The 26,429-nt window shown below is 48.0% G+C and overlaps 1 protein-coding gene across 1 annotated transcript in view; it reads left to right on the forward strand.

Moving 5' to 3' along the window:
* Window positions 1–17,209: 17,209 nt before the first annotated feature.
* The window catches only part of MTDH (metadherin), a 426,299-nt gene continuing 417,079 nt past the window's right edge, over window positions 17,210–26,429 (forward strand). Inside the window, exon 1 of the mRNA XM_086951123.1 lies at window positions 17,210–17,826. Within this exon, the coding sequence (XP_086807249.1) occupies window positions 17,482–17,826 (345 nt within the window). The 5' untranslated portion in view covers window positions 17,210–17,481. The remainder of the gene's footprint in view (window positions 17,827–26,429) is intronic.

The raw sequence follows: 26,429 nt of genomic DNA on the forward strand, positions 1-26,429 counted from the left end.
GGAGCAGCAAAAGATCCAGTGGCTGGACGAAATGCGATAGATCAGGGTGACTTAGGGGAGTATGACCAACCTCACAATGGCTCTGTGGAGGAAAGTCAGGGGAAGATCAAATTTGCAGGGGAGAGGCAACAATGGGTCAAGCAGGGTGGGCGACACCCCATAACTTATGCGGGACACTTACCCTAGTATCAGATGTTTCCACCGTGATATGATCATTCAAGTCCGCTGTCACCAGTAATTCCATCAGGTTCTGGCGAGCTATTATTACTTCTGCCACACTATCTAGCATCATCAGAGCCCATTCCCCATTCAGTAGTCGAGTCCTCAGAATTCTGGGCATGTATGATCTTTAGACCTGCAACCTTCTTCGTTTTGAACTGGGGTTTTGGTTTGACTTTATCTTCTCTTTTGGGAGTATAACCTAGAGCATGCTGCTTTTCTCTTGACTTTGTATGCTCTTTTATTGTCTGTCTGACCATCCATCCCTATCGGAGTTTTTCATTGAACCCTGAAATGAACAAGTGGAACGTGAATCATAATCCTGATACCTGTCAGGTTTTCTAATATTGTCACTATTCCTATGGTTATTCCTCCTTTCCGAGGGCTCCAGTGGAGATCAACCTCTGGATTGAGATCTATTTTCTTTATTCTTCTGTTTTTTGTTGTTGTCCCACTTTTTCTTCGAAGTAGGAAGTGCCTGCTTAAAGGTGTCCTTTTCGGGACTACGCATAAATTGTGTTTTTTTTATGCTTTGCCACCCAAACTGTCTCTGCCTAACTCTTTATATGCAGTCTCAATTATTTTAGGTAATTCGTGTTCCTGTTGTAAAGGACTGAACTCCCTTAGGCGTTGACGGATTGCCACTGATGCTGCTTCCCCTTTAATATTTGCTAATAATATAGCTGATACCGTGGCATAATTACCTAGTAATTCCATCCCTAAGTTCAGAGCAGGTTCCGCTCTGTACTCATTTTGTATTTGTCTTAATACATCTGGTATTACTGCTAATGATGGGATACCATTCATTCTGGTATATATAACAGCGACAACTGTACCTCAAGAGGTACAATTCCCTATCTGTGGTGTTATCCCCATGGGCAAGCAGATTGTTAGCATTCTGTGTTTTACATAAGGTCTGGTATTTGGGAATAATGCTTCTAGCTGTGTTATTTTCTGAGCTACCCAGAATGGCATTTGTGCACGTTTTGCAGGAATTTTACCTATTACTGTGTGTAAGGTTTATGTTGTGATTTCAGTTGCTGTATTTTGAACTGTATTTGTGTTTGTTGTAGCCGTGGCTGGCTGGACCGTAAGTGTCCTCATGAAAAACTGTGTCATGTTTCTGTGAAGTTTTGTCAATTCTTTGTGAAGAGTAAGTAAGTCTCCTCCTGGCATTGTTTCAATGTCAGGATGTGGTGTGTAGGCCACCAATACTGGCTATGTCGCTCCTTCTGTTCGAGCGGACCGAGTCTTACTTTATTTCTTGTACGGGGAAGGGTGCCTTTAAACCAGCATAAGTGTTCCTGGTAAGTGAGCGGAACTTTAATGTCCTCATTGGGACAATATTCGTCCGGTATTTCATCTTCTGTGTAGTAATGAAGTATTTTTGTCCTTGCGTTTGCAACTGGGAATGTAACCCATGAATAGAATCCCTCTTTTCTATATGATTCGTGCGCCTCTATCACGAATGCTACCGTTCCACCCCTGGGTGTTAAACCATGGGAAGTAGTTTTAGGGTGACAGCATTTCTAACATTTTCTCCAATATGCACTGCATTTGCATCTTCATCATCTGCTGAGAGATGCAGTTCTTCCATAACTCTTTCCCGTTCCTCAGTAATTGTTTTAAAAAAGAAGAGCTTTTCAAGGGAACTAAGATATGGTGTTTTGCACAATTTAGGAACAATGTTCCCTTCAAGCTTGATTAACCAACAGCCAATAAATAGGATTTTTGCATACTCAGCTGCGGCAGACTTTTGTGCCCTCCCACTCCAGACATCTCTGGGGATTTGTGAGTAGGGGTCTCTCAGAATAGCACGACTGAATTACTCAGTTTTACTGTTGAATAAGTACCCAACCAACATTGGCGGCGCCATGTCATGTACTTCCTATTTGACCTATACAGGATCTGCACGTTCGGACAGCATACACTGTAGGATTGGTGTTAGACTGATTCTATACACCCCCACCGAGTATGCTGGCCTTCTGTATCAGCTAGCTCTCAGTGTCACTATAATCTTCTTTTATCAAGGAGAGAATAGTTCTTGGCAACCATCGAACATGACAACACTGATCCCTCAGGATCGTGGAAACAATATGCTACTTTTCGCTCAGTCACTCGTGCTTACTTATTTAGTCTCAGAGAGATACACAGAATAAATGGTCTGGGCATTTTCAATAAGTATTTATTGAACAGTTGTTATTCTCACTCAAACCCGACCGAACAAGAGCCTGCCATCGAGCCACTCCGAGATGCACCCACGGACCCTTCACCTGCCAAGCCTGCAAGTTCACCTGCATCCGAACCTGCACCACAGCCACCAAGCCGAGCACCAACAACCTCAAGTGCATCCTGCTCAACACCCGCTCCATCCACAGGCACGCCATCGAACTTTGGAACCTACTCGACACTACCTCACCTGACGTCGCCTTCCTCACAGAAACCTGGATGAACGCCTCCTCCGCACCAGACATCGCCATCGCCATCCCAGACGGATACAAGATCACCCGGAGAGACCGCGTCAACCAGATTGGAGGAGGCATCGCCATCGTACACAAGAACACCATCCGCATCACGACCAACTCCAACTACACCTTCGCCGCCGCTGAGCACCTCCACTTCCAGATACACACCGACCCAAAGACGACCCTAAGAGGCACCCTCGTCTACAGACCCCCGGGATCACGTACACAATTCAGCGAAGACATCACGGACTTCATCAGCCCGCACGCCCTCCGCTCCGCTGACTACATCCTCCTAGGGGACCTCAACTTCCACCTGGAGAACAACAAGGACTGCAACACCTCCGCCCTGCTGGACAACCTCGCCAACCTCAGACTCAAGCAACTGGTCAACACTCCCACCCACTACGCCGGCCACACGCTTGATCCCGTCTTCTCATCCAGCAAGCACATTACCTTCAGCCACTCCACCGGACTTCACTGGACCGACCACAGTTGCGTCCACTTCAGCTTCAGAAAAACCACGACCTACCACCACCCGCAACAGGCTCCTCGCAGAAACTGGAGCAAGATCACCGCAGAGCAGCTCACCACCTCCCTCAGCCAGAACAAACCCGCCAGCACAACGGACCCCAACGAAGCAGCACACAACTTCACAAAGTGGCTGACCGCCTGCGCGATGACCTCGCGCCACTGAAGAACCCTCCCAGCAGACCCTTAAGCAAGAAAGCCTCCTGGTTCACCGACGAACTCAAGGACTCCAAGAAAAACTGCCGCACCCTCGAGAAAGCCTGGCTCCTCGACCAGACCAGAGACAACATGACCGCCCTCAAACACGCCACCCGCAAGCACCACCAGCTCATCCGCACCACCAAGAAGAAATCTCTGAAGGAACCACTGGACAACAACGCCCACGACAGCAAGGAACTCTTCAGCATCGTCAAGGAGTTCTCCAACCCCAGCACCGGCAACAACGACATCACCCCTTCTTCACAAGATCTCTGCGACTCTCTTGTCTCGTTCTTCCTTCAAGATCGCCGACATCCACAACAGCTTCAGCGCACCATCCACGCACCCAACCGCCAAACCAACGCCCCCCACCGCCACTCTCCGCACCTGGACCACAGTGACCACCGAAGACACAGCCCGCACAATGAACACCATCCACTCTGGATCTCCTACCGACCCCTGTCCCCACCACGTCTTCAACAAGGCCGACTCCATCATCACACCCCAACTCCGGGACGTCATCAACACCTCCTTCAACACCGCCACCTTCCCGGAGAGCTGGAAGCATGCCGAACTCAACGCCCTACTGAAGAAACCAACAGCTGACCCCACCGACCTCAAGAACTTCCGACCCATCTCGCTCCTCCCTTTTCCAGCCAAAGTCATCAAGAAGACCGTCAACCAACAGCTTGCAGCCTTCCTCGAGACGAACGGAACTCTCGACCCCTCGCAGTCCGGCTTCCGAGCCAACCACAGCACCGAGACCACCCTCATCGCAGCCACCGACGACATCAGAACCCTGCTCGACAACGGAGAAACAGCGGCCCTCATCCTCCTGGACCTCTCTGCAGCGTTCGACACTGTCTGCCACTGCACCCTAGTTCAACGCCTCAGCAACATCGGCATCCAAGAGAAGGCTCTAGAGTGGATCACCTCGTTCCTCACCGGAAGAACACAGAGAGTCCACCTCCCCCCGTTTCGATCCGAGGCAACCGAAGTCATCTGCGGCATTCCGCAAGGATCATCACTCAGCCCCACCCTCTTCAACGTCTACATGAGACCTCTTGCAGCCATTGCACGCCAGCACAACCTCAACATCATCTCCTATGCCGACGACACCCAACTGATCCTCTCCCTCACCGGAGACCCCGCCACCGCCAGAACGAGTCTACACGAAGGGATGAAAGACGTCGCCGAGTGGATGAAGAACAGCCGCCTGAAACTGAACTCAGACAAGACGGACGTCCTCGTCCTGGGACCATCGCCCCCCGCCTGGGACGACTTCTGGTGGCCCCCCGCCCCGGGCACCACTCCCGAGCCAACGGACCACGCACGCAACCTGGGCTTCATCCTGGACTCCTCCCTCTCAATAACCAGACAAGTCAACGCCGTCTCCTCGTCCTGCTTCAACACCCTACGCATGCTCCGCAAGATCTTCCGATGGTTCCCGACCGAAACCAGGAAGACGGTCACCCAGGCACTAGTCACCAGCCGACTGGACTACAGAAAAACACACTCTACGCAGGAACCACAGCCAAGCTACAGAAAATACTCCAACGCATCCAGAACCCCTCCTCCCGACTCATCCTGAACATCCCCCGATGCAGCCACATCTCCGGCTACCTGAAGGACCTGCACTGGCTCCCCGTCAGCAAGAGGATCACGTTCAGGCTCCTCACCCACGTACACAAGTCTCTCCACGACCTGGGCCCCAAGTACCTCAACGACCGCCTGACCTTCTACACGCCCAGCCCCCAGCTACGTTCCACAAGCCTCGCCCTCGCCGCCGTACCACGCATCCGAAGAGCCACAGCCGGTGGTATATCCTTCTCCTACCTGGCGGCCAAGACTTGGAACTCCCTCCCTATCCATCTTCGGCTGACCCAGGACCATCTCGCCTTCAGGAGACAACTCAAGACCTGGCTGTTCGAGCAATAGCGAACCCCTTCCCCCAAGCGCCTTGAGACCCTGCCGGGTGAGTAGTGCGCTATACAAATGTTATGATTGATTGATTGATTGATTCTGGTGTAAAATAGATGAGCTGCAACAACCATTAGACAGTAACAGAGATAAATGATTAGAAGCACTATGAAGTTAAACAGATGGTTCTACCATCTTGCAATAATCATGAATATATACGAGTATATAAAATACATGATAATAAAATGATGTTTACTCCTAAGATGCCTCCCTAACTACATGTACCTAAGTGTACCTAGCAAGTATGTAGGTGTTACGCCAAGAATTGCTCTGGGACAAAGTCAACCCCATTACCTGAAGTAAGAGGCTGTGGGACCCCGTCCTGGTCTTGGGTTGGACACCCCGCAAGGGATGTTATACAACTGCACGCTGGAGTGTCGGCATACAGGAACCTCAGCGTCTTTGCGTCAGTGTGTCAGCCGGGAAGTCCTGGTCTCCTATATCTATCTTAGCAAGATGTGTTGTATATATACCCCTAGGTCTCCCCAGGGGTCCTACATCACTGTATTACTTTGTAGGACTTCAGATGATGTTGTGAATGAAAGTTGTACATAGATATACAGGAAATGGTAGTCCTGCTGTGCTTCCAAGAATCCTCATGCATAATGAATGAGATTTGGAACTAGGGAAAACCTGTGTTCTGAATGCAGTGTTGCATCTAGTTAAAAGGTCAGTCCCTATAAACCGTTATGTATGTAATGTAGGGAAGAATATAGGTGAATGGTTATGATGTTACCTGGGCCCATATTAGGGTACCTATATGGAATATAACAATTGGCATGCTTTAATGAGCAGGTTTGAGTCTGTAGCGGTATGGCATCTGACATAACTGCTCACGGAGCGCACAAGGCTGGAGGGCATCTAGAGTAAAACTAGAACTCTTGTTTGTGTTTCATAAACTCAGCATATAGTAAAATAAGGTATTTGTAATAAAATGCATCCACCCTCATGCATATCTCACTACCAGCCAATTTTTTCTACCCAGGATGTTGTTTTTTCCTTATATACTTCAGCACCACTACTGCTCCGGGAGACATCACCATAACCTCCATTGAGACCTAAACACTACGGCCTAGAGTAGCTAAAAATCCATCTTTCCACCAACTCCCCCACTGTACCCGGACCCCATCTACAACCATATGCTGTCAGTGTGCTTTTAAACATCACAGGACTGCATCATCTTCCCACCTGCCTGCGCCTTAACACTCACGGGTTGTGCGGCATCCATACTGTATTTTTAAAACACTCTAGCACACAACTTTAAAATGCCTCTCTATATATTTTAGCACTCCTTGTAATCTCTCTTTCCTGTCTATCTGCTGCTTCACTGTCTCGCCACCTGCCCCTTCACTCTTCCATTCTCTCCTCCCCTCTCCCTTAAAAACCTCTAAAATCCTGCAGTTTACTTTGCCTGGCTTGTATTTGCTTCACGTATTTTTTCTCTGGATCTCCGCCACTGATTAATGGCGAACTTGTACATAAAGAAACATTGCTATTTGTAACACCCATACCTCTAAATGTAACTAATGTGAGACCTATTGCATTGCAAATGCTTGTTTAATTGGCTTCAATAATACAGTAAAGAAAGTTAATCCTCACGTCCCTGTTCTTTATAAATTGAAACTTTCCTTCACCATAGCTGTAGCAGCGCGCCTAGCAGTAATGGTGGGGCCCGCTATGGCCTGCGGGCATGAACGTTGGTGCAGTGAATACACACGACACACAGTGTATTAGTGCAGGAAGTACCGCCCCCGAGCGAGAGCTTCCTTTTATTTACCCCACAGGCCACGCCTGGCCTGCGGATAACATGCGGGGCTCCTGAAACAACAGGAGTGCTAACCATTGCATCCCTTTCCAACTCGATCTTTGAAAACCAACAGTTTAAACAGTCTTTGTGATGGGCACACAGCTTCGGAGTACCTGTACATGGTGCAGTAAAGTTGGTCCATGCCTCATCAGCAGGCAAAGTCTCGCACGTTGATTCGAGCGAGGATTGGGATGCAGATTATATCCCTGGGGACAGCTTCGTTGGCGCGTGCTGTCGGGTGTGTTACCCTGCTTGGAGGCAGGCAGGTGTGTGGTGAGATCTTGACTGTCGGTTCTCCGGCGCTGCCATAGCTTCCTGATCCTCTACTTGAGTCTCCTGAGCAGGGATGGTCGGGCCAATTGGTCGATCCTCGATAGGTTCTGTCTGATGTTCAGCCGGGACTTCCTTGAACCATGAGATATTTCAGGGTATCTCTTTGTTTCCTTTCTGTGCAGTTACCATGGTTCCGCTGCTGGCAATGACCGTCCAGGCTCCAGGTTCATAGTTTGTTCTGAATTTCCCCCCTGGCCGGCGGTCTTTAAGGAGTACAGTTGCCCATGTTTGGAGTGTACGTGGTACTGCACGGCGTTGAATGCTTGTTCGCTTGTTTTGATGGGTTCTCCGGTTTTGTGCTTCCTTAGCTTCTAGAGGCGGTGGCATCCACCGTGGACAGGTGGGGAAGAGGTCTCTTCTTGGACCGTGTAGCATTAGCGACCAGGGCCTCCTCTGCGTGGTGCAATGGGGGGTGGTTCAGTATTGTCTCAGAAATTCGTGGAGTCGCTTCTTTGGGTCGGCCTGTTCTACCACAGCTATGCGGAACATCTTGTTTAAGGTACGCATAAACCTTTCAACATCGCCATTTGCTTGTGGCCATTGAGACGTGACCCAGGCGGTGGTGTATTCCTCGCTGTTTTAGGAATGTGGCTAACTCCGCCACTTGAAACGGCAGCCCGTTGTCACTGCGGATCTCATGAGGGAATCTAAACATGGCGAACACCCTTTCCAGGACAGGGCCCACGTGGCTGAATGCGGTTGATATTATAGGCTCTACTAGGGGGTACTTTGAGAAGGCATCTACGAGCACTAGTGTGTATTTTCCTACGGGGAAACTTCCAAAGTCTATACTCTCTATGGACCATGGGGCAGTGCATGCTTCTTCAGTGATCATTGGAGTCGGTTGTTCTGGGCCGCTTGTCAGTTGGCACGGCGGGTAGTGGCGGACAAAGTCTTCAACCATTTTCTCTAGCTCCGGGAACCAAACCTTTTCCCTCATTCGTGCATTCATTTTTGTTGCTCCTTGATGGCCTCCGTGAGCTAGTTGAGTTGCTCGGTGCTTCAGTGCTTGAGGTATTACTAGCCTTGATCCTCTTAACAGGATCCCGTCCCCTGCGGGGCTGAGTTTGTTTCTTATCCGCCATATCTTCATAAGATTTTCTCTATCTTCCTGGGCCCAGGAGTTGGCTTATCATAGTTAATTCTTCCACGACCCTTTTTGGACAGCTCGGAGAGTTCGAGATTACACAGCATCAGTAGTGGCTGCTTCATGAGTGCAGCTGAATGGCCCATCGCTCAATTCGGGGAGGGGGGTGAGGCGCAGTCCCTTTGACGAGAGGAACTAGGGGCTGATGGTCGGTGACCGTGGTGAAAGGCTGTCCTGTTAGGTATAGATGAAAGTGGCTACAGGCCCACTTTATGGCTAGCGCTTCCCATTCGATCTGAGCATATCTCGTCTCAGTGGGAGTGAGTGACTTGCTGGCGAACGCCAGGGCTGCCCATCGGCCAGATTCATGTTCTTGATCTAGCACTGCTCCAAGCCCCTCCGGGCTAGCGTCACCAAGTACCTCAGTTTTATTGGCCGGATCGAAGTACGCCAGCATGGCTTCTTCCAGGAGTGCGTCTATTATTCCTTGGAACGCCTCTTTCTCGTTCTGATCCCATTGCTGTTTGGTGTCCGTCCGGGTAAAAGCCCTAAGCGGTTCTGCTTGGGTTGCTAGCCCTGGGATAAACCTCCCGCAGTAGGTAGCCAACCCTAAAAAACTTCTCACTTCAGTAGGTGTTGTCAGAGCAGGGCGTTCTTGATCGCGTGAGATTTCCTCAGGTCCACTTGGATGCCTTCCTAGTTGAACATGTACCCAAAGAATTTAAGAGATGGTTGGAAGAACTGACATTTATCTTTGTGAAGCGTGGTCCCCCTGTTTGATTAGACGTTTGAAGGTGCTGCGGAGGAGCTTGTGGTGATCAGCTGCGGTTGCTGAATGAATTAGGATATCGTCGCTGCCGTTTAATACCCCTGGTAAGCCTGATAGCATCTCACGTATTGTGTTCTGGAACACCTCTACTGCCGAGGATATTCCGAAATTGAGCCGTTTGCACCTCCTCAGCCCGAGATGGGTGCTGAAAATGGTGATGTAACAGCTTTCACCAGACAATGGCAGCTGGTGGTAGCCTGCATTCAGATCGATTTTTGAAAACCACTTTGACCTGTTGACATATGCGATGATATCGTCCATCGTTGGTGTGATGTGACGTTCTCGTTTAATGGCTTTGTTGGGTAGTCTCATATCGATGCAAAGGTGTATTGCCCCTGGCTGCTTCGGTTTTTCCGCAATGACCTTCGGGGATACCCATGGCGTTGGCCCTGAGACTTTTTCGATGATGCCTTGCTCTTCCAGGGTCTCTAGTTCCTTCTCCACCATTGGCCCTAAATGGAATGGTACTCTTCTGTGTCATAAGGCAACCGAGGCGACCGTCATGTCGATGTGTAGCTTGATGGGGGTCACAGTTGATGCACCCGAGCCCTTGGAATAGTTTGGGGAATTGGTTGAGTAGTTCCTCTACTTGATGGATTTGGATTCGCCTGGCAAACGAGATGAGGCCCAGGCCTTCTGCCGTGTGCCTGCTCAGTAGAGTGTCTGCCACTCTGTCGATCACATGGATTGTTACCATGACTTCCAGGTCATCTGCTTTAATGGGGACTGATATCTTTCCTTTTAAAGGGAGAGGTGTCAGCCCCGTACGCATATATCTTGATCGTTGACGGGGTCACTAGTGGGCATGGCCGCAGACGTCGATATTGTTGGAGGCCCATTACATTCACCATCGCTCCGGTGTTGATGACTGCCTTTATTTCTGTGCCAGAGATGTGATTCATGCATGTTGGCTGTGGCCTCCGGCATCGCTTAAGTTCACATGCGAAAGATATCAGGTATACCTCTTCAGATGGTGCCGCCTCTGTCACCAAAAGTTGTCGTACCGCCAGTGATGGGGGACTTTGGTACCTGTGATCTCAGCCTCTGTTCCTTTTTCGGCACACAGTGGCAAAGTGGTTGGGTATACCACAGTTGGTACAGGTTTTCCCCTGCGCTGGACAGCCTTTTGCCGCATGCGGCTCATGGCAGCAATATCCATATCGCGGTCTGGATGTCTCTGACTTTTGTTTCCGAAATGAATCCCCCTTGGATTTGGTTCCGAGGGCATCTGCCCGCTCCGTCTTCACGGCATCGGTCCACCCCTGGGGTTTGGTGAGCAATTGGTCCATCTCGTTCGCTCTGGCTGCGAACAGGTCATGAGACCTCGCCAGTATTAGGATGTCTTCGAGTGCAATCTTTGGTTTGCAAAAATGAGTTCTCTTAGGGTCTTGTCTCGACATCCCTGGATGAGCTGCACCCTGATTTCCTTTGGTTGATCATCTTCGATGCATATGCATGTGCTGGCGAGTTCGCGTTACCGGGCGTAGAACTTGTCCATCGACTTCCCTTCCCTCTAGAGGGCTTGACGCAGCTTAAAACGTTCAAAGTCTGGGTTCAGTTGGGGGTCGAAGTGAGCTTCCAACGCGGTCACTGCTGCGTTATAGTCTGTGGCCGCCCCTGTAATAGGTAAGTGCTTAAAAAGTTTAAAGATTTTGAAGGACTGGGTTATTTAAGACCCAGCGGTGCCAGGGGACAACACCTGAAACCTTCGTGGGTAACCTGCTCCGGCGTACGAATGACAGAGACACGGGACACTTCCTTCGGCGTCAAAGATTCGAGGTTTATTTACTGCAGGGAACACAGAAGTCACAGGAAGTACAACGAGTGTAAGTTCGAGGAGACTGCTTCAAATTGCTACTGTGGATCGCTCCTTTTATACAGATTTCTCCCATAGGGTTACATGGTACACAAAGGTTTACAACTCGGTTCCCATAATTATCCCCGAGAGGGGTCACTTTGGTCACTTTGATACATTCAAGGTCCGGAGCATAAGTGCGGAAACATTTGGCGGTTCCCAACTGTAACAAGCATTGGAAATGCAATAGGTCTCGCATTAGGAAAGTTTGAGCTATTGGTATTGTAAATGACACTTTTTTATTTATGTGTTGGTTTTGAAAGTAGCAAAATTAATAGCTTTGTCAGTTACAATGTCAATAGTTTTAACTTTTGAAAATGTGACACCTATAGCATTTGTAATGCAATGTGTGTTGTATTTACGTGACTTAGATGTATTGATATTACAAATAACAATGGCTTTTAATTTTGTAAATAATTAATACTTAAATAAAAGTTATTGTAATTTATAATGGCAATAGCTTAAACGTTTGTAAATAACTTTTGTGAAGATTATGTTCAGTGGGTGTGGTTATGGTGGATGCGGTGGTGGTGGTGGATGCGGTGGTGGTGGTGGTGGATGGGGTGGTGGTTGTGGTGGATGTGGTGGTGGATGTAGTGGTGGTGGGTGTGGAGGATGTGGTGGTGGTGGTGGATGTGGTGGTGGTGGATGTGGTGGTGGTGGATGCGGTGGTGGTGGATGCGGTGGTGGTGGAAGTGTTGGTGGATGTGGTGGTGGTGGATGCGGTGGTGGTGGAAGTGGTGGTGGATGTGGTGGTGGTGGATGTGGAGGTGGTGGATGTGGTGGTGGTGGATGTGGAGGTGGTGGATGTGGTGGTGGATGTGGTGGTGTTGGATGTGATGGTGGTGGATGTAATTATGTGGCGTGTAATTATGTGGCACTGAGTGGTATTTGGAGTGTATGTTGCATTGCGTGCAGTGTAATTATGTTGCATATAAGTATGTGGCACTGAGAGGTATTTGGAGTGTATGTTGCATTGAGTGCAGTGTAATTATGTAGCATATAATTATGTGGCACTGAGAGGTATTGTGTGGAGTGTGTGATGCATTCAGTAGAGTGTAATTATGTGGCGTGTAATTATGTGGTACTGAGTGGTATTTGGAGTGTATGTTGCATTGAGTGCAGTGTAATTATGTGGAGGTTAACTATGTGGCACTGAGTGTTATTTGGAGTGTATATTGCATTGAGTGCAGTGTAATTATGTGGCGTGTAATTAGGTGGCACTGAGTGGTATTTGGAGTGTATGTTGCGTTGAGCGCAGTGTAATTATGAAGCATATAATTATGTGGCACTGAGTGGTGAGAGGGTTGTGATGGTGAGAGGGTGTGAGGGTGAGAGGGTTGTGAGGCTGAGGGGGTGTGAGGGTGAGTGAGGGGTGTGAGGGTGAGTGAGGGGGTGTGAGGGTGAGTGAGGGGGTGAGGGGTGTGAGGGGGTGTGAGGGTGAGGGTGGGTGAGGGGGTGTGAGGGTGTGTTAGGGTGTGGGGTTGAGGGTGAGTGAGGGTGAGGGTGTGTGAGGGTGAGGGGGTGTGTGAGGGTGAGGGGGTGTGAGGGTGAGTGTGAGTGAGGGTGTGTTAGGGTGAGGGTGAGTGAGGGGGTGTGAGGGTGAGAGGGTTGTGAGGGGTGTGCGGGTGAGAGGGGGCTGTGATGGTGTGTGAGGGTGAGTGAGGGTGAGTGGGATAGGCAAGACCTAAAAATCTATCCAACAGCTGTACTGAATGAGTAAAGTGAAGTGCAAAAACCAATCAAATGTCAGAAGTGATCCTTCTGGTGTTAATAATCTTTAGGAATTCATAGTTCTTGAACATGCTGTAGAGCACCTTCAAAGCGCAAACAACGTTTTTAACAGCTTAATCGTTGTGATCAACAATGGAAAATGCTGCATAACCAATGAGTCACCTCTAGATGCACAAAGGCATTAAAGGGCTTTACCTGCAGAGCGTTGCGAACTGCAGTGGTAGATCAGCTGCTGCAGGGGAGGAGGAGAGGTGGGCTGATCACCGTGGCCTCTGCGGCTATAGAGGGGATCTGGGAGAGGCTGACCCCGGGCGGCCGATGACGAAGGGCACTCTACTTAACACGGAAGTGGGGGTGGGAGGAGTGTAGATTTTGGTGTTAAGAGGGAGGGCACCAAACGGGGAGAAATGTTAAAGGTCAATGTGATTAAACAAGTTAAACAAGTTTTAAAAAAAAGGTACACTGGGGGGAGGAGAATCACCAAAACGTGCACTAACCCTCTATGAATTTCACGAGCCTGCATTCTGGCGTCATGGTGTACCACGGCATCCCTGCCAAAAGACTCCCCATTCCGCTCCCCCCAAATGATTAAGCATTTGCTAATGTTTTGTGACATAAAACCGGGAGATTATTATTTTTTTCCCTGCCTTAATTGAAGGAAGCATTTAGTGGAGATGTACCCATTATTGGCTCTCGGCGCGCGTGCAGCGCGCTCGCGCACTCTGGAGCAGGTTTGGACGAGCTTGCAAGATTTATGCGAATGGGCCTGAGGGGAGAGGCAATTTGTAGCCGAGACGGACAATTACGTGGCCCATGAGTGCAAGAATGACTGCGCCAGGCGGCTAATGGGTAGTAAGGCTGCGCCGGCAGCCATGAGCCGCACAGCGGTGTAACAGTCAGCAGAGCACCTCTGCACACTTTGTACTATCAATAACAAAATAGGTGCTCGATTACTCTTCCACCTCCCCGGGGACTCTCAAAATGGCTGCAGGTGACTGGGAGCAGGTAGGAGACGGTTTGAAAACTGGTGTGGGGTGGAACTGTAGTGCCGCCTGTGTAGCACACTGGGAAGGACGGCCAGAGGGGCGCGATGAGAGTGCCGCGAGCCCGTGACGACAGGAGCGGTTCTGTACGAAGCCGGTCACATGTTCCCTGGAGCCACTAAGTAGAGCAGGGAGCAACTCGCTGGTGGGTGGGTTGTATCCTTTAACTTCCGGGGGCGGGGGGATGCGGTTGTGCCAAGCAGTAAATAAGACTGCGGGTCGCGCTATTCCTCTTTGCTAATATGGCTGTGTATTCCCTGTCTCTCTAGGCACTTGTGACTTTCCAATACTTGTGGAAAGAAGGGAACGTGGGTGCCAAAATAAATATTTCCAAAACGCGTGGCTTATGTAATAAAGAGCTTACCTTGAAACTTGTAAACTTAAACAAGACGGAGGGAAGAGAGGGGAGGGGGGAGGAGAAATGCGACACGGCGGGAAGGGGAGGGGGCGGAGCGGGTACAATAAACAAGACGGAGGGAAGAGAGGGGAGGGGGGAGGAGAAATGCGACAGGGGAAATGCGAGACGGTGGGAAGGGGAGGGGGCGGAGCGGGTAAACAAAGACGGACGTGCACGCGCTTTTAAGCTCAATGCGCATGCGCATTGAGCTTAAAAGTCACGGGCACTGCAAGGAATCGCCACGATTCCTTGCAGTGTGGATAAAGAGTGGATAAGTCCCAATACTCTCGCTTGCTCGATGCGCATGCACATCGACAGGCGAGACCTAAAAACCCATCTTCCCACCATTAGTACATTCCAATCGGCAGTAAAACAGATCGAAGAAGGAACAAGGACAGGTGCAGAGGAAGATGGAAACAGTGGGGAGATCGAAAAGGGTGTAAAAGGGGAGGTATCGGGAAACACGAGCTACAGGCATCAAAGGGACGTGCCTAATGAGATGCACGGCTGGGACAATAGACCGGCACGGCAAGATGAGCCTCGAGCGGGGCCATCTGCCTTACAGTATCATCCCCCTCGTCATAAAAACATTTTCAAAGGACAGGTGTCTTCCGTGGATGTTTTGGGAATCCCAGGGTCGCGAAACGGACAACGTCCGTTCGCTGGCTACTTGAGGGCAAGAAACAAAATGGATGCCGTATCTAAGATGGAACCCGTGGGTACAGATGAATAACCCACGTAACAAACGAACGGTTTAAGTTAGCACAGCGAAACTGCGCACACTCATTAAACTCGTCATTTGCGGTTCGTAGATACCAGACTTGACCATATTCGTGCGAGGCAAAAACACCACTTACAATCGTTACGGAACCTCAATTTCATCAACAGCATAATGCAGCAGCAAAGACCTCTTTACAGCTTTGTCAGTCTCCCGGGTGGCGATGAAGTAATTATTTAGGCGCTCAATCCAAATTTTCCTCCAGTTCGCTGAATGGCAGTAATACCCCCGAGGCTGCTTGTTGATTGTAATCCCCATGACGGTATTAGGCGAGTTAAATGGGTAGATGATGAGCCTGCGGTGCTCCCTAGGCTATTTGAAGTGAGCGAGCAGTGGCAGCAATGTGGAGGCCCAATTGGCCAGGCAGAGTTTGGGTAGGTAAGCCACTGGTACGCCGTGCTGGTTGTGTGGTGCCAGGCGGGGGCGTGGCTTAAATGCGTTGTTTGCGCAGCAGGATATGAGGCAGGGAAGCGCATAGCAGCACAATACTCCCTCTCTTAGGCCTGTGAGCAGCGTGGCAGGAGGGTGCACTCACACGTTGAACTTGTCGCGCACGTGTGTGCAATGTCCCGTGGCTCCAGCCGATGAGCGTTGCACCCGGCTGCAGGGGGCGGAGAAGCTGGTAGAGAGCGAGGGTCATGGCCCTCCTCGTCGCCAGTGTAGCAGCGCGCCTAGCAGTAATGGTGGGGCCCGCTATGGCCTGTGGGCATGAACGCTGGTACGATGAATACACATGACACACAGTGTATTAGTGCCGGAAGTACCGCCCCCCAAGCGAGCGCTTCCTTTTATTTACCCCACAGGCCATGCCTGGCCTGCGGATGCCGTGCGGGGCTCCTGAAACAACAGGAGCGCTAACCATTACAATAGCTAAGAGACTTTTCAATTTGGCAATGTAAATGTGAGCATTAAACTGAACTACAATCAGTGGACACTTAAGCGAATGCAGCACGTCAAATGAACCTTTTAGGATGTCCTGTTTCTATGTGTCCACCCTATTCTGCTCCTTTCGGTTTCTAGCCCAGAACTGCTCCATCAGGGCAGCAGTGGGCGTGAAGGAAAGTGGAAGGTCAAATGTACTATTCTAACTTCAGTCATAGAATATTTGGAGAGAGAGAAATTCTCCATGTATTTTTAGGAAGGGCTGACAAGTAGTAATTTTATATTCGAAAAGGTGCTACCATATGGGCGCAGCTCAGGGCAAAAAAACTAGGAATACCCGGCACGCTTACTTTTTCCAACCCTGCCTTTCTACGTCCGTGCACGTGGCTACTGCCGAATCCCTTTGGCATATGCAAACGTGGCATATGGATGGGAATACGATCAGTTTTACTATTCGCTACACGGAAGATTTCGCTTCCAAGAAAAATGTTATTTATAAATTAAAAGCAGACGTCATGAACTCCAAAGAACACGTGGCATCCTGTATACTTTCATTCTTTTAAAGATGCATCTGGCAGGTATTTAAAAATGTAGCTTTCAACAGCGAGGTAAAGACACGTATGACTTTCTCTTTCTTGAACAGGTCTCAATTAAAGTTCTGTTCCGAAAATACCACAAAAGTGGAGACGTGCGAAACGATCACCGAGAGGCAGAGGTGTCGGCCATCTTGCAAAGTGCATGTTTAAAAAGTATTCAGAAATTTGAAAAGAACTCCTCACTTCAAAAAGATAAATATTGCTTTAAAACGTAGAATTATAACGAAAACGCGTGGAGATGTATGTAGAAATGTTACCGACGCATAGATGTTATTAACACATGAACGCTAAGGGACTTTTTCGCAATTGGGAGCTTGACGAATTTCAAAATTAAATTCTGTAGGAATAATGATAGCTTGCGCTCCCCGTGGCAAGTAGCTGCACATAATGCTCTTTAAGCATGAAAGCAACGTCTGCGGCCAGCAAAAGCTGCTAAAGTTCACCTGGAGCACTAAGACCAGGGCTCCTTTTGACAGGTGGTAACTCTTCTTCTATGTTCACAGCTTCGTGTCACTGGTCCATTCTATAGACATAGAAGGGGGACAACGCTATTCGCGAGCCTCCGGCCTGGTACTGGGGTGGAGTGGTGACGTTGCGCTGCCAGAGCCGCGGCCGTTGAATGTGTGACGCCCGACAGAGGCAGGCGGCTGGCTGGAGCTCTCAGCTCCTCTGTTCTCCGAGTACCATCTCGCTGTGTCAGTCCGGCTCTTGCTGTACGGGATGTATTAGAGCCCTCTGGGCCTCGCCGAGATGGACGCCGTTGGAGTCTGGCAGGAAGCGGCTCTAAAGCAGGCCGAGCTAGCGGCCCAGCGGCTGCGGGAGCTGCTGGGCCTGGGCCTTGGGTTACTCCACAGTGAGCTTGGTCTTGACCTGGGACTGGAACCTGCTCGCTTCCCTTCCTGGGCTCTTCTGCTGGTGCCCGTGCTGCTGCTCAGTCTGATATTCTTTGTCGCGGCCTGCGCAAGCAGGAGGAAGAGCCGGGCCAGCCCGGCTGAGGCTGTCAGCGGTGTCAGCAAAGTCCCAGCGGGGTCCAAGAGCACCAAGAGCGAGGAGGCCAGGAAGAAGAGCAAGAGAAAGGGCCCCGAGAAGAGTAAGGTGAGTGTCTTAAGACGAAGGAGCTTTGGTACACTTATTTAAAAGAGCCTCCTTTTCAGGAGTATTCAGCATTTATTTTTGGTGCAGATATGGCTAGTTTTGTATGCAAATCTATTCTTGTAGTGCAGTGTGTGTCAATGGGACTTTGAAGGTAAGAGCCGGTTGAAAGTCGCAGGGCCCCAATTGCAAGTGTACATGGGAGCTGTATCTCTGCAGTAGTACTCTTGCTTCGGATGTGATGATGTTTGGGGCAGTTTGGTCCTGCCTTATTGGTTTAATGGGTCTAGGGTAATTTGGGGCTACCTTATTGGTGTGATGGATCTAGGAAAGGTAGTCCTAAGCGTTCGAAAGTGTTAAAGGCAGATTTTTTGGTGGGGGGGCGCAAGGCATAAAAGCAACTGGCTTCTTTCAGTCAGAGCAAATGGAATTTGTTCTCCAGTTAGCTCATTTGCTTCCAAAGATCCACCATTGGACAGTTATTTTGGGTGACGGTGAACATGTTTGACCTCGCACGGGACGAGACCAGTCTTCAGTCAATCTCTGGATGCTAGCGAGTGGCATGGCTGCTTTCAGGGGAGGAGGTTCATAGTGGAATTCCTAACAGTCCACGGAAATCCAATCCGACCGGTGTCAAGATGCGTGCCTTCTTTAAATGCGCACCAGGTCATAGGTGTTTCACCACTAAAGTTTCCTATCTTTTTTCCTCCTTACACTTCTTTCACTCTCAAAAGATAAAAGTAAGGAGTAGCTACATAAGCTGCAATGTAAGAATGACCTCCACTACGGCTGGCTAACCCTGTAACATTGCTTGTGATTGTATATGGTACATAAAAATAATAAATACAAAAAATAAAATATAGTTGTACCAATCCCTAAACGGACACTTACAAGCTCTGCTTAACAACCCCCCTCACCCTTTATTACCCCCTAGTTGTGATGCGCACATGTTAGATTAAAAAAATGTAGTAAGGGTTAGTTAGCGAGCATGTGAAGGATTCCTTCGGTTTACCCTTGTGAGTGTGGCAGATGGGATCCTTCCACTCTCGGGCCTTCAACAGTTCGTCCTCCTTTAACTCGATTCCAGACCATGATAGGTAAAATGGATGTAGTCTTCAGCAGTGTGCAGTCAGCTGTGTCAGCATCTGTGGTCTCGTCAGGATTCGGGTATTTTTTCCATTGAATTTGAGATACCGTCGTTCTACTTAAATTTAGGTGAGCGAGCCAACAAAGTAGCACAGAACCGAATCGTCGCCTGCCTTGGCTCTAAGAGTATAGGCCAGGTCATGGAATTGTTTGGCTTGCAAGTCATACAACACCCATCATGTAAGCATAATATAAAGTCACTTCGAAATTATAAATAAAAGCATTGGCAACGGCAGTCGGTCTGGCGTTGTCTGCCAGACTTTTGGCAATTCATGCTTTTTAGGTCTCGCCTGTCGATGCGCATCGAGCTTGCGAGACTATGGGGGCCTAACCACTCTTTAACTAACTTGCAAGGAATCGTGGCGATTCCTTGCAGTGCCCGTGACTTTTAAGCTCAATGCGCATGCGCATTGAGCTTAAAAGCGCGTGCACATCAGTTCCCTCATCCGCACGTCGCATTTCTCCTCTCCCCTCGCCCCCTCCCCTGCCCGCTGTGTCTCATTTCTCCTCCCCTTATCTGCCTTCCCTCCGTCTTGTTTGTGTCGCATTTCTCCTCCCTCCTCGCCCCCTCCCCTGCCCGCCGTGTCGCATTTCTCCTCCCCCCCTCCCCTTATCTTCCTTCCCTCCGTCTTGTTTGTGTCGCATTTCTCCTCCCCCCTCCCCTTCTCTGCCTACCCTACTTGTTAACTTTACCCACCGGATAATGTGACATCATGTTTTAGTGTTTGTGAGAGAAGTGCAAGCAGTGACGTCCCATAACAACCCTCGAATGCTTTGGATATTTCTGTTCTGTGATGATTTATAGCGAAATGAAGCGGACCTGACTAGATTAGAAACACTGCTCACGTTTGGTACGAGATTAAGGTACGCACTTGATTTGTAAAGAGCCACAATACTGCTGTGTGTTGTAGGTCGGTTCACGAGCGGCATGCTTTATCTTTAACTTGCAGCTTCAACACTGCATCTCACAGTGGGGTGCCTTCCCTCCCACCACCAAAGAAATGCCTGTAATGCAGCAGAAACAGTCCTCTGTGGTCTCGCAATACTCCGCACAGGCCTTCTGGAACTTTGCTCTCATTCGCGTTATAAACTCTCCCCCACCACAAACGCAGCAAAAACACTGCTCCAGTGGTCTGTCCATGCTCCAAGCAGCCCTCCTAACTCTTGGCTCCCAAGCTCTACCATCTGCCTCACCCGGTCAGCAGATAGTCAGCTGCTTTGATGGCTGTCATTATGGAGGACACTGTATGCTCAAATGAACAAGCATTGGCATAGCCAATAGCTCTCGCTTGTTTTTTTGTTGCAAAAATCTGTATTCTGTCACCGTTGAACTGTTTAGAAAACAGACTTCCCACAGAGCAGTTCAACATTGTGTGCACGCGCGCTAACCTTCCAACAAATATACAATAAAAGTAAACGTCTATATGGAGAAACATTACCCAGTAATAAACACACTTTCCTGTGCATAGTGAGGGGCCGTCATTTCGAGATATCTGACAATAGTAACAAATAACACCGGTAGGATTGGGAGGAAACCCACCTTAATGAATGGATTCATTGCCATGTTCATGATGTCATGGTGTGTGCAACTGATGGAAAATGTGAATATCATACGTTTGTTGTGGCGTCATCTTCCATTTTTACAATTTCTCTTGTTTATTATTTGCGAGCCTTGCTGCTGGGACCCTTGGCTGTAGCTTGGGTCACCGCTGCCAGCCCTGCCCCGTCTGTGGTGCACTTGAGCTGGTCTCAAGCTGCAGCGGCGGGACCCTGCCCTCCGAAACCTGCTGACAAGCACACAGGCACTGCACTCACCGCTACAACGATGCACACCCCTTCCTGTTCCTCAACCGAGGTCAACCGGACTCACATCACACATACCTGCTCTTCCTTGAAAGAAGGGTCGCACAAACAGCTGCAGCTCGCTGTGCTCGGTGCTTATCAGACCTGCCTGGCGCCAGGCATCAACATGTGTTTTCTAAGGGTTTGTTGCATCGTTCCCCCTCTCTCTCCCCCCCCAAAAAAAAAATATATACTCGGACGAATGCAAAGCCCCTGTTCAGGGCTGCAGGCACCACAGGTCTCCAAGGGCTGATCTAGGAAAAGATACATCATTTAGGTCTCCGAGGTGACACTATTTCTTGTCGTGTTTGCGATCTGTAGTAAGACTGGACAAATGCACAGCCCGAGTGTGTGAGCTACACTATGTATAACTAAACCATGACTTGTTATTGAAGAATTTTTATTTATTTAGCCCCCCATTAAACTTTAGTACATTTATTTTATCACTGCCCTGCGTGGAATTTTTTTGCTTAAACGCATTCAAGACTCTACCCATCACCTACTATGTAGCCTCACCCACAATGCATTTGAAAAACCCAGAGGTACGGGTTGAGCACTAATACAATAGCTCCGCCCCCTGCTCTACGCCCCCTCCCTTCTCCAACCCCTCCCCACTCTCTCTCCCAGCACAGCACCATCAAAAAACGCCAGCCGACAGTGCAATAGGTCTCGCAGCATTTGAGTTAGAGCTTTTAGAAATGTTTATGGCTTTTTTTATTTGTAATTCTTTAGCATTGGCTACAGGAAACAAAAATGCTAAAGATTTACAAAAAAAACCCATCAACAATTCTAAAAGCACTAACTCTAATGATGCGAGACCTATTGCATTTCCAATGCTTGTTGTAAAATGTTATTCTTTAGAAAGCTGCTGGGTGTTTGTTAATCTAAAAAAAAAAAGTACTAAAGGCAATAAAAAATGTGGGTCCATAAACGTACACACATTACTATAGTACTCCCTGGCACTTAAAAATCTGCTTTGTGTGTGGAAGTGCTTCTTGTGAAAAGGCAGCAAGCTGTAACTCAAAGTGAAGTCAGCCAATGGCTTGAATGGGGTGACACACTGCCCCATAATGCATGCTTGAGTGGGTTTGAGAAAAATATGAATAACCACTACAGAAAAATGGATGAAGTGTAGTCAAATACCATTATAACACACACCATTTAGTAAAATCAAAATGTTTTGGTTAATACAGACCTAAAAAACATATAATCGTTGTGCTGTTGGCTGCGAGCCTCTTGCCTTTGAGAAAGAATGAAGGGTAGAAAGAAGAAATGAATGAAGGGTGGAAAGAAAGGAGTGAAAGCACAAAAGCATTTGCAATGCAATAGGTCTCGCATTTGTGAGTTAGGGCTATTGGCGCTGTAAATTACAATGCCTTTTGTCCATGTGTTTTGGTTTGGAATGAAGTGGATGTATGTGGCGTGGAATGGAATTGTGTGGGTTGGATTGGAATTGTTAGTTCTGGAATTGTGTGTGGTGGAATTTTGTGGTGTGGCGCGGATTTGTGTTTTGGAATTATGTGGCATGGTGGATAGATAGGGATGAGAGCTGCACAGAACAGATAGACCAATAGTATGGTGCAGAGTGGATTTGTGTAGTGGAAATATGTGGCATGGTGTGCCGTGGAATGATATGGAGGATCATTTTGTGGTATTGAGTGTGAAGTGTAAATATGGGGATTGGTATTATGTGTTGTGGAGTGGTATGTAGGGGAGTTTAATTATGTAATGTGCTGTTGAATGTTGTGGCATGATGTGGAATTCTGTGGTGTGGTTTGGATGTATGTGATGCATTGTGTAATTGTGTTGTTGAGTTGATTTGTGTGGTTTGTTGAATTATGTGGAATGGAAATGTGTGGTAAAGAATGAAAGTTAATTAAAAAAAACACATGAAAACCTTCCACTGTTTATGTAAATGTAGCTTAGCAGAAGGTGTAATAAGGCACAGCAGCAATCTTGAGATTTGCTTTTCAAAGTTTCGCAATTCATTACAGGTGTACACGGAATTCTACTGTTGACATTTATAGAGAAACACATGGGCTATGGCAGCTGTTTTAGAGGGCCAAAACGTACTGTCATTTTTTTTATTGTAGGGGCTTCAGATCAAATTCACTGATACCGAATGTTTAAGGATTTTAAGCTACCATGCAAAGTTTAAAAAGTTATGTCTGGAGTGTTGGGGCAAATTGATAAAGCAGGGGCACGAATGCAATTTCAGAGGTCTCATGAGCAAGAGGAAACAATTGGTTTATGTGCATTTTATTTTTTGTGTGAAAGTGATTAGGGTTGCCACATGCCTAAATTTGAGACAGAGGTTTAGAGAAGTTATGCCAGCCCAGCAGAGTACTGGCAATGCACACTTAATAATAGAAAGTTTAAGATATTTTCTGACTGCAAGTCTTGAACATCCCCCAGCAAACAGAAGAACTATTGCCACCTGACTGATTAGTAAAGCTATACACAATAAACGTAATGTCAGGAACTCAACCCACTGAGTTACGTTAAATACTCACTATGTAACACTTGTAGTAAAGAAGTTTGCCAGTCAGAGATCCCAAACTATATTTCTCTATTAATTTAGAAGGCTGGAGCACTCTACAGTTAAGCCCAATGCCATATAGTAGTTAATACGTAGTAAGTTGGGAGAGCGGGGTTCAGGAGCTAGGGCTAAAATAACTGACAAATGTCACACCGGACCCGTTTGCCACACAATGGTTAATATTAGATATGAGCAGGTAGTCATTTCAGGTGGAAGGCAGACTTCATAAATAATCAAGTAGGAAACTGATCAACTTACCCAATGTCACACAGTGTGGTCAAGTAGGGGGATGTCCTATAAAGCTCGATCCAGCAGAAGCTACTTAAGAGAAAAGAGATGCCTGACCCACATGATTTCAAGAGAGCGGCATAGTCGCTCCTTGCATTGAAATTAAAGAAGGACAACGCTTGCGTTCTAGTTTAAATGAGAGTATTTTGGCCATTTCAGAATAGTAGTTGACCAACAACAGTTTTAAATAATTAATTTGCCAAATTTGAGCCTTCAGTTAGGAAATTGGCATTTTACGCTTTCTGAAAGAGGATTTGGCCCCGTAACAGTAGGCTTCGACAGTTGCTCAGCCCCCCCTGCTACCTCCCCCCTCTCCCTAGTCCTTCCAGTTTCTCTGGTGAGCTATGTGGAGGCAATGCCACATCTCTGTGCCGGAGTTCCGGTGTGCGCAACGTTCTGTAGTGCTGCTTTTCAAGTGGACCAATCCCTGTAATAGTCGCCCCCCAAAGCAGAGTATGACGGACACTCTACCTGCCCGCCCCTCAAGTGTTAAAAAACCCCAAACACAAGCAGCGACGGTGGAAGGTGGTGGTGAGGGGATGGCACAGAGGAGATTAAATGGAGATTAAAGGAACTGTAAGCGGCCAAGGCCCAGAGAATAGCAGGAAATCATGAGGACGGCTGACTCTGCATGGCTCCTCTGGCGGGGTAATAAAAACATGCGCGTGGTGTGAGCCAAAGAGGAGATGCCATGCGGGCGTGCACATGAACTGAAACCTAAATCAAGCGCGTGTTAGGAGCGTGTGAAGCAGAGAGGAGACGTCATGCGCGTGCACATCACCTGTCTGGGCGCACACATGTTTGGTCTCCCTTCGCGCACCATACCGACAACAATTGTCTTGCCAAGGCAAAGTAACGCATGCGCTGCGTTCGCTAGGCGAGACCTAAAAAAAGGAATGAAGGATGGAAAGAACAGATAGAATGACAAAGCAAAGAATGAAAGAGAATGAAGAAGGTAAAACAAGGAAGGAAAGGAAATATTGAATGAAAGCAAAAAAGAGGGTCAAAGAATGCAAGAAAAAGGAATAAAAGAAATCAAGAAAGAACGAACAAAAGGAAGGAATGAAAAAGGAAAGAAAGAACAGAAGGAAATTGTATGAAAGGGAAATAGGAAAACAAAGGAGGTAGAAATAAAAAAGAGAATAAGCTAATTGCAAAAACAAGTGTTCCAAGTGCTGCAAATTAAAAATGATCAAGGCGGTTTTTCTTCTTGGGCAAAGTTTGTTAACCCCTTCGATGCGGATGACAAAGCCAGCTCGTCATGGGCGTTACCTGCGCGCTGCGCGTGACGAGCTGGCTTTGTCACGTAACCCGCGATTTTTAAATTTCAGCGCTCAGCGGGAAAACCCGCTAGCGCGCATGCGGTTAAAGAAACATTGGTGAAATTGAGCCTAGACTAAATGTGTTCAGAATTGTCTGTTTATGAATGAATTCACAGTTATAGTATTGAAGCTTCAACAACTTACTACAGGACAGTTTCAAATGAATGTAATTTGTCACATTGTGAAACGCCAGCAGTTAGATAAAGGACACTTCAAACGAAATTTTCAATACTTTTGTTGTGCGGAGCTAGGTATTGATAAAGCGTGGAATGTAGCCTCTGCTCACATCTGCTGTAACTCACCGTGCTGTTACATCAGACTCTAAACACAAAGGGACCATCAAAGCAATAAATGAAAAAAACTTTGGAGTAGAAGAGAACTAGCGTGTGTGGGGATGTGTTCCTTGTGAAGGAGCAAAATGCAGTCACTTAAAGAGAAGTTGTCCCGTGGCTTTAGTGTGCCGACCCCTGCCCTATGCTGAATGCTGTAGTAGATGGAAGCAAAATGTGAATGACACACCAACAAACCAATAGATGAAAAGAACTGGCTGAATTAAGTATGTATGTGTGTGTGTGTGTAGATGTATATCACTTAAAAACCAAAGGTCACAGGGATATTATAGTTAAGAAATAGAATTTAAAAACCCGTAGAAAATTCACTGAAAAAAAGGAAAGGTTACAGGGATGTTTTAGTTAGGTTCAGATTTGACATGGCCAGTGACATCACTGATGGCATCTCAAATGACTTTCCATAGAACTACTCACACACACCCATTCAGACCCATACCAGTACTCACTCACTCCTCCATAGAGCCACTCACACACCTACTCACTCGTACAGCCACTCACAACCATTTATTCACCCATACACCACTCACAACCAGTCACTCACCTGTACAGCCAGTCACATAGTTAGTCACTCACACCGCTCACCCATACAGCCTCTCAACACAGCCACTCTCCCACCCTTACAAGCACTCACAAACCCACACAACCACATACCTGCCCATTCACACATCTATACAAGCACTCTCCTACCTTACTCACCCAAGTAGTCATTGCCCACAGACACTCACTCTCCAATAAAATCATTCACACACCAACTCCTTTAAGCACTCACTGAAACAGCCACTCTGCCACCCATATAGCAATTTACATACCCAGCCACTCACTCATTCAGACACCCAACTCCCTCACCCATCTAGTCACTCACTCACCCATACAGCCAGTGACACACCCACCCAACCTCTCGCCAACAGTCCCTCACACACACACCCACACAGCTACTCACATACCTACTTCTACACCCATTATAATATATATTCACTGATAAAAATAAAGATTACAGGGACGTTTCAGTTAAGCTCATGTTTCACTCTTACAAAATCATTTAAATTGAGCAGATAAGGTGAGCTAACTAGAACTCGTACCCCCGCAATGCACTGCTTATGACTTCATATAGAACATCAC

The sequence above is a fragment of the Lissotriton vulgaris genome, unplaced genomic scaffold (assembly GCF_964263255.1).
Source record: "Lissotriton vulgaris unplaced genomic scaffold, aLisVul1.2 SCAFFOLD_1175, whole genome shotgun sequence".
NCBI classification, from domain to species: Eukaryota; Metazoa; Chordata; class Amphibia; order Caudata; family Salamandridae; genus Lissotriton; species Lissotriton vulgaris.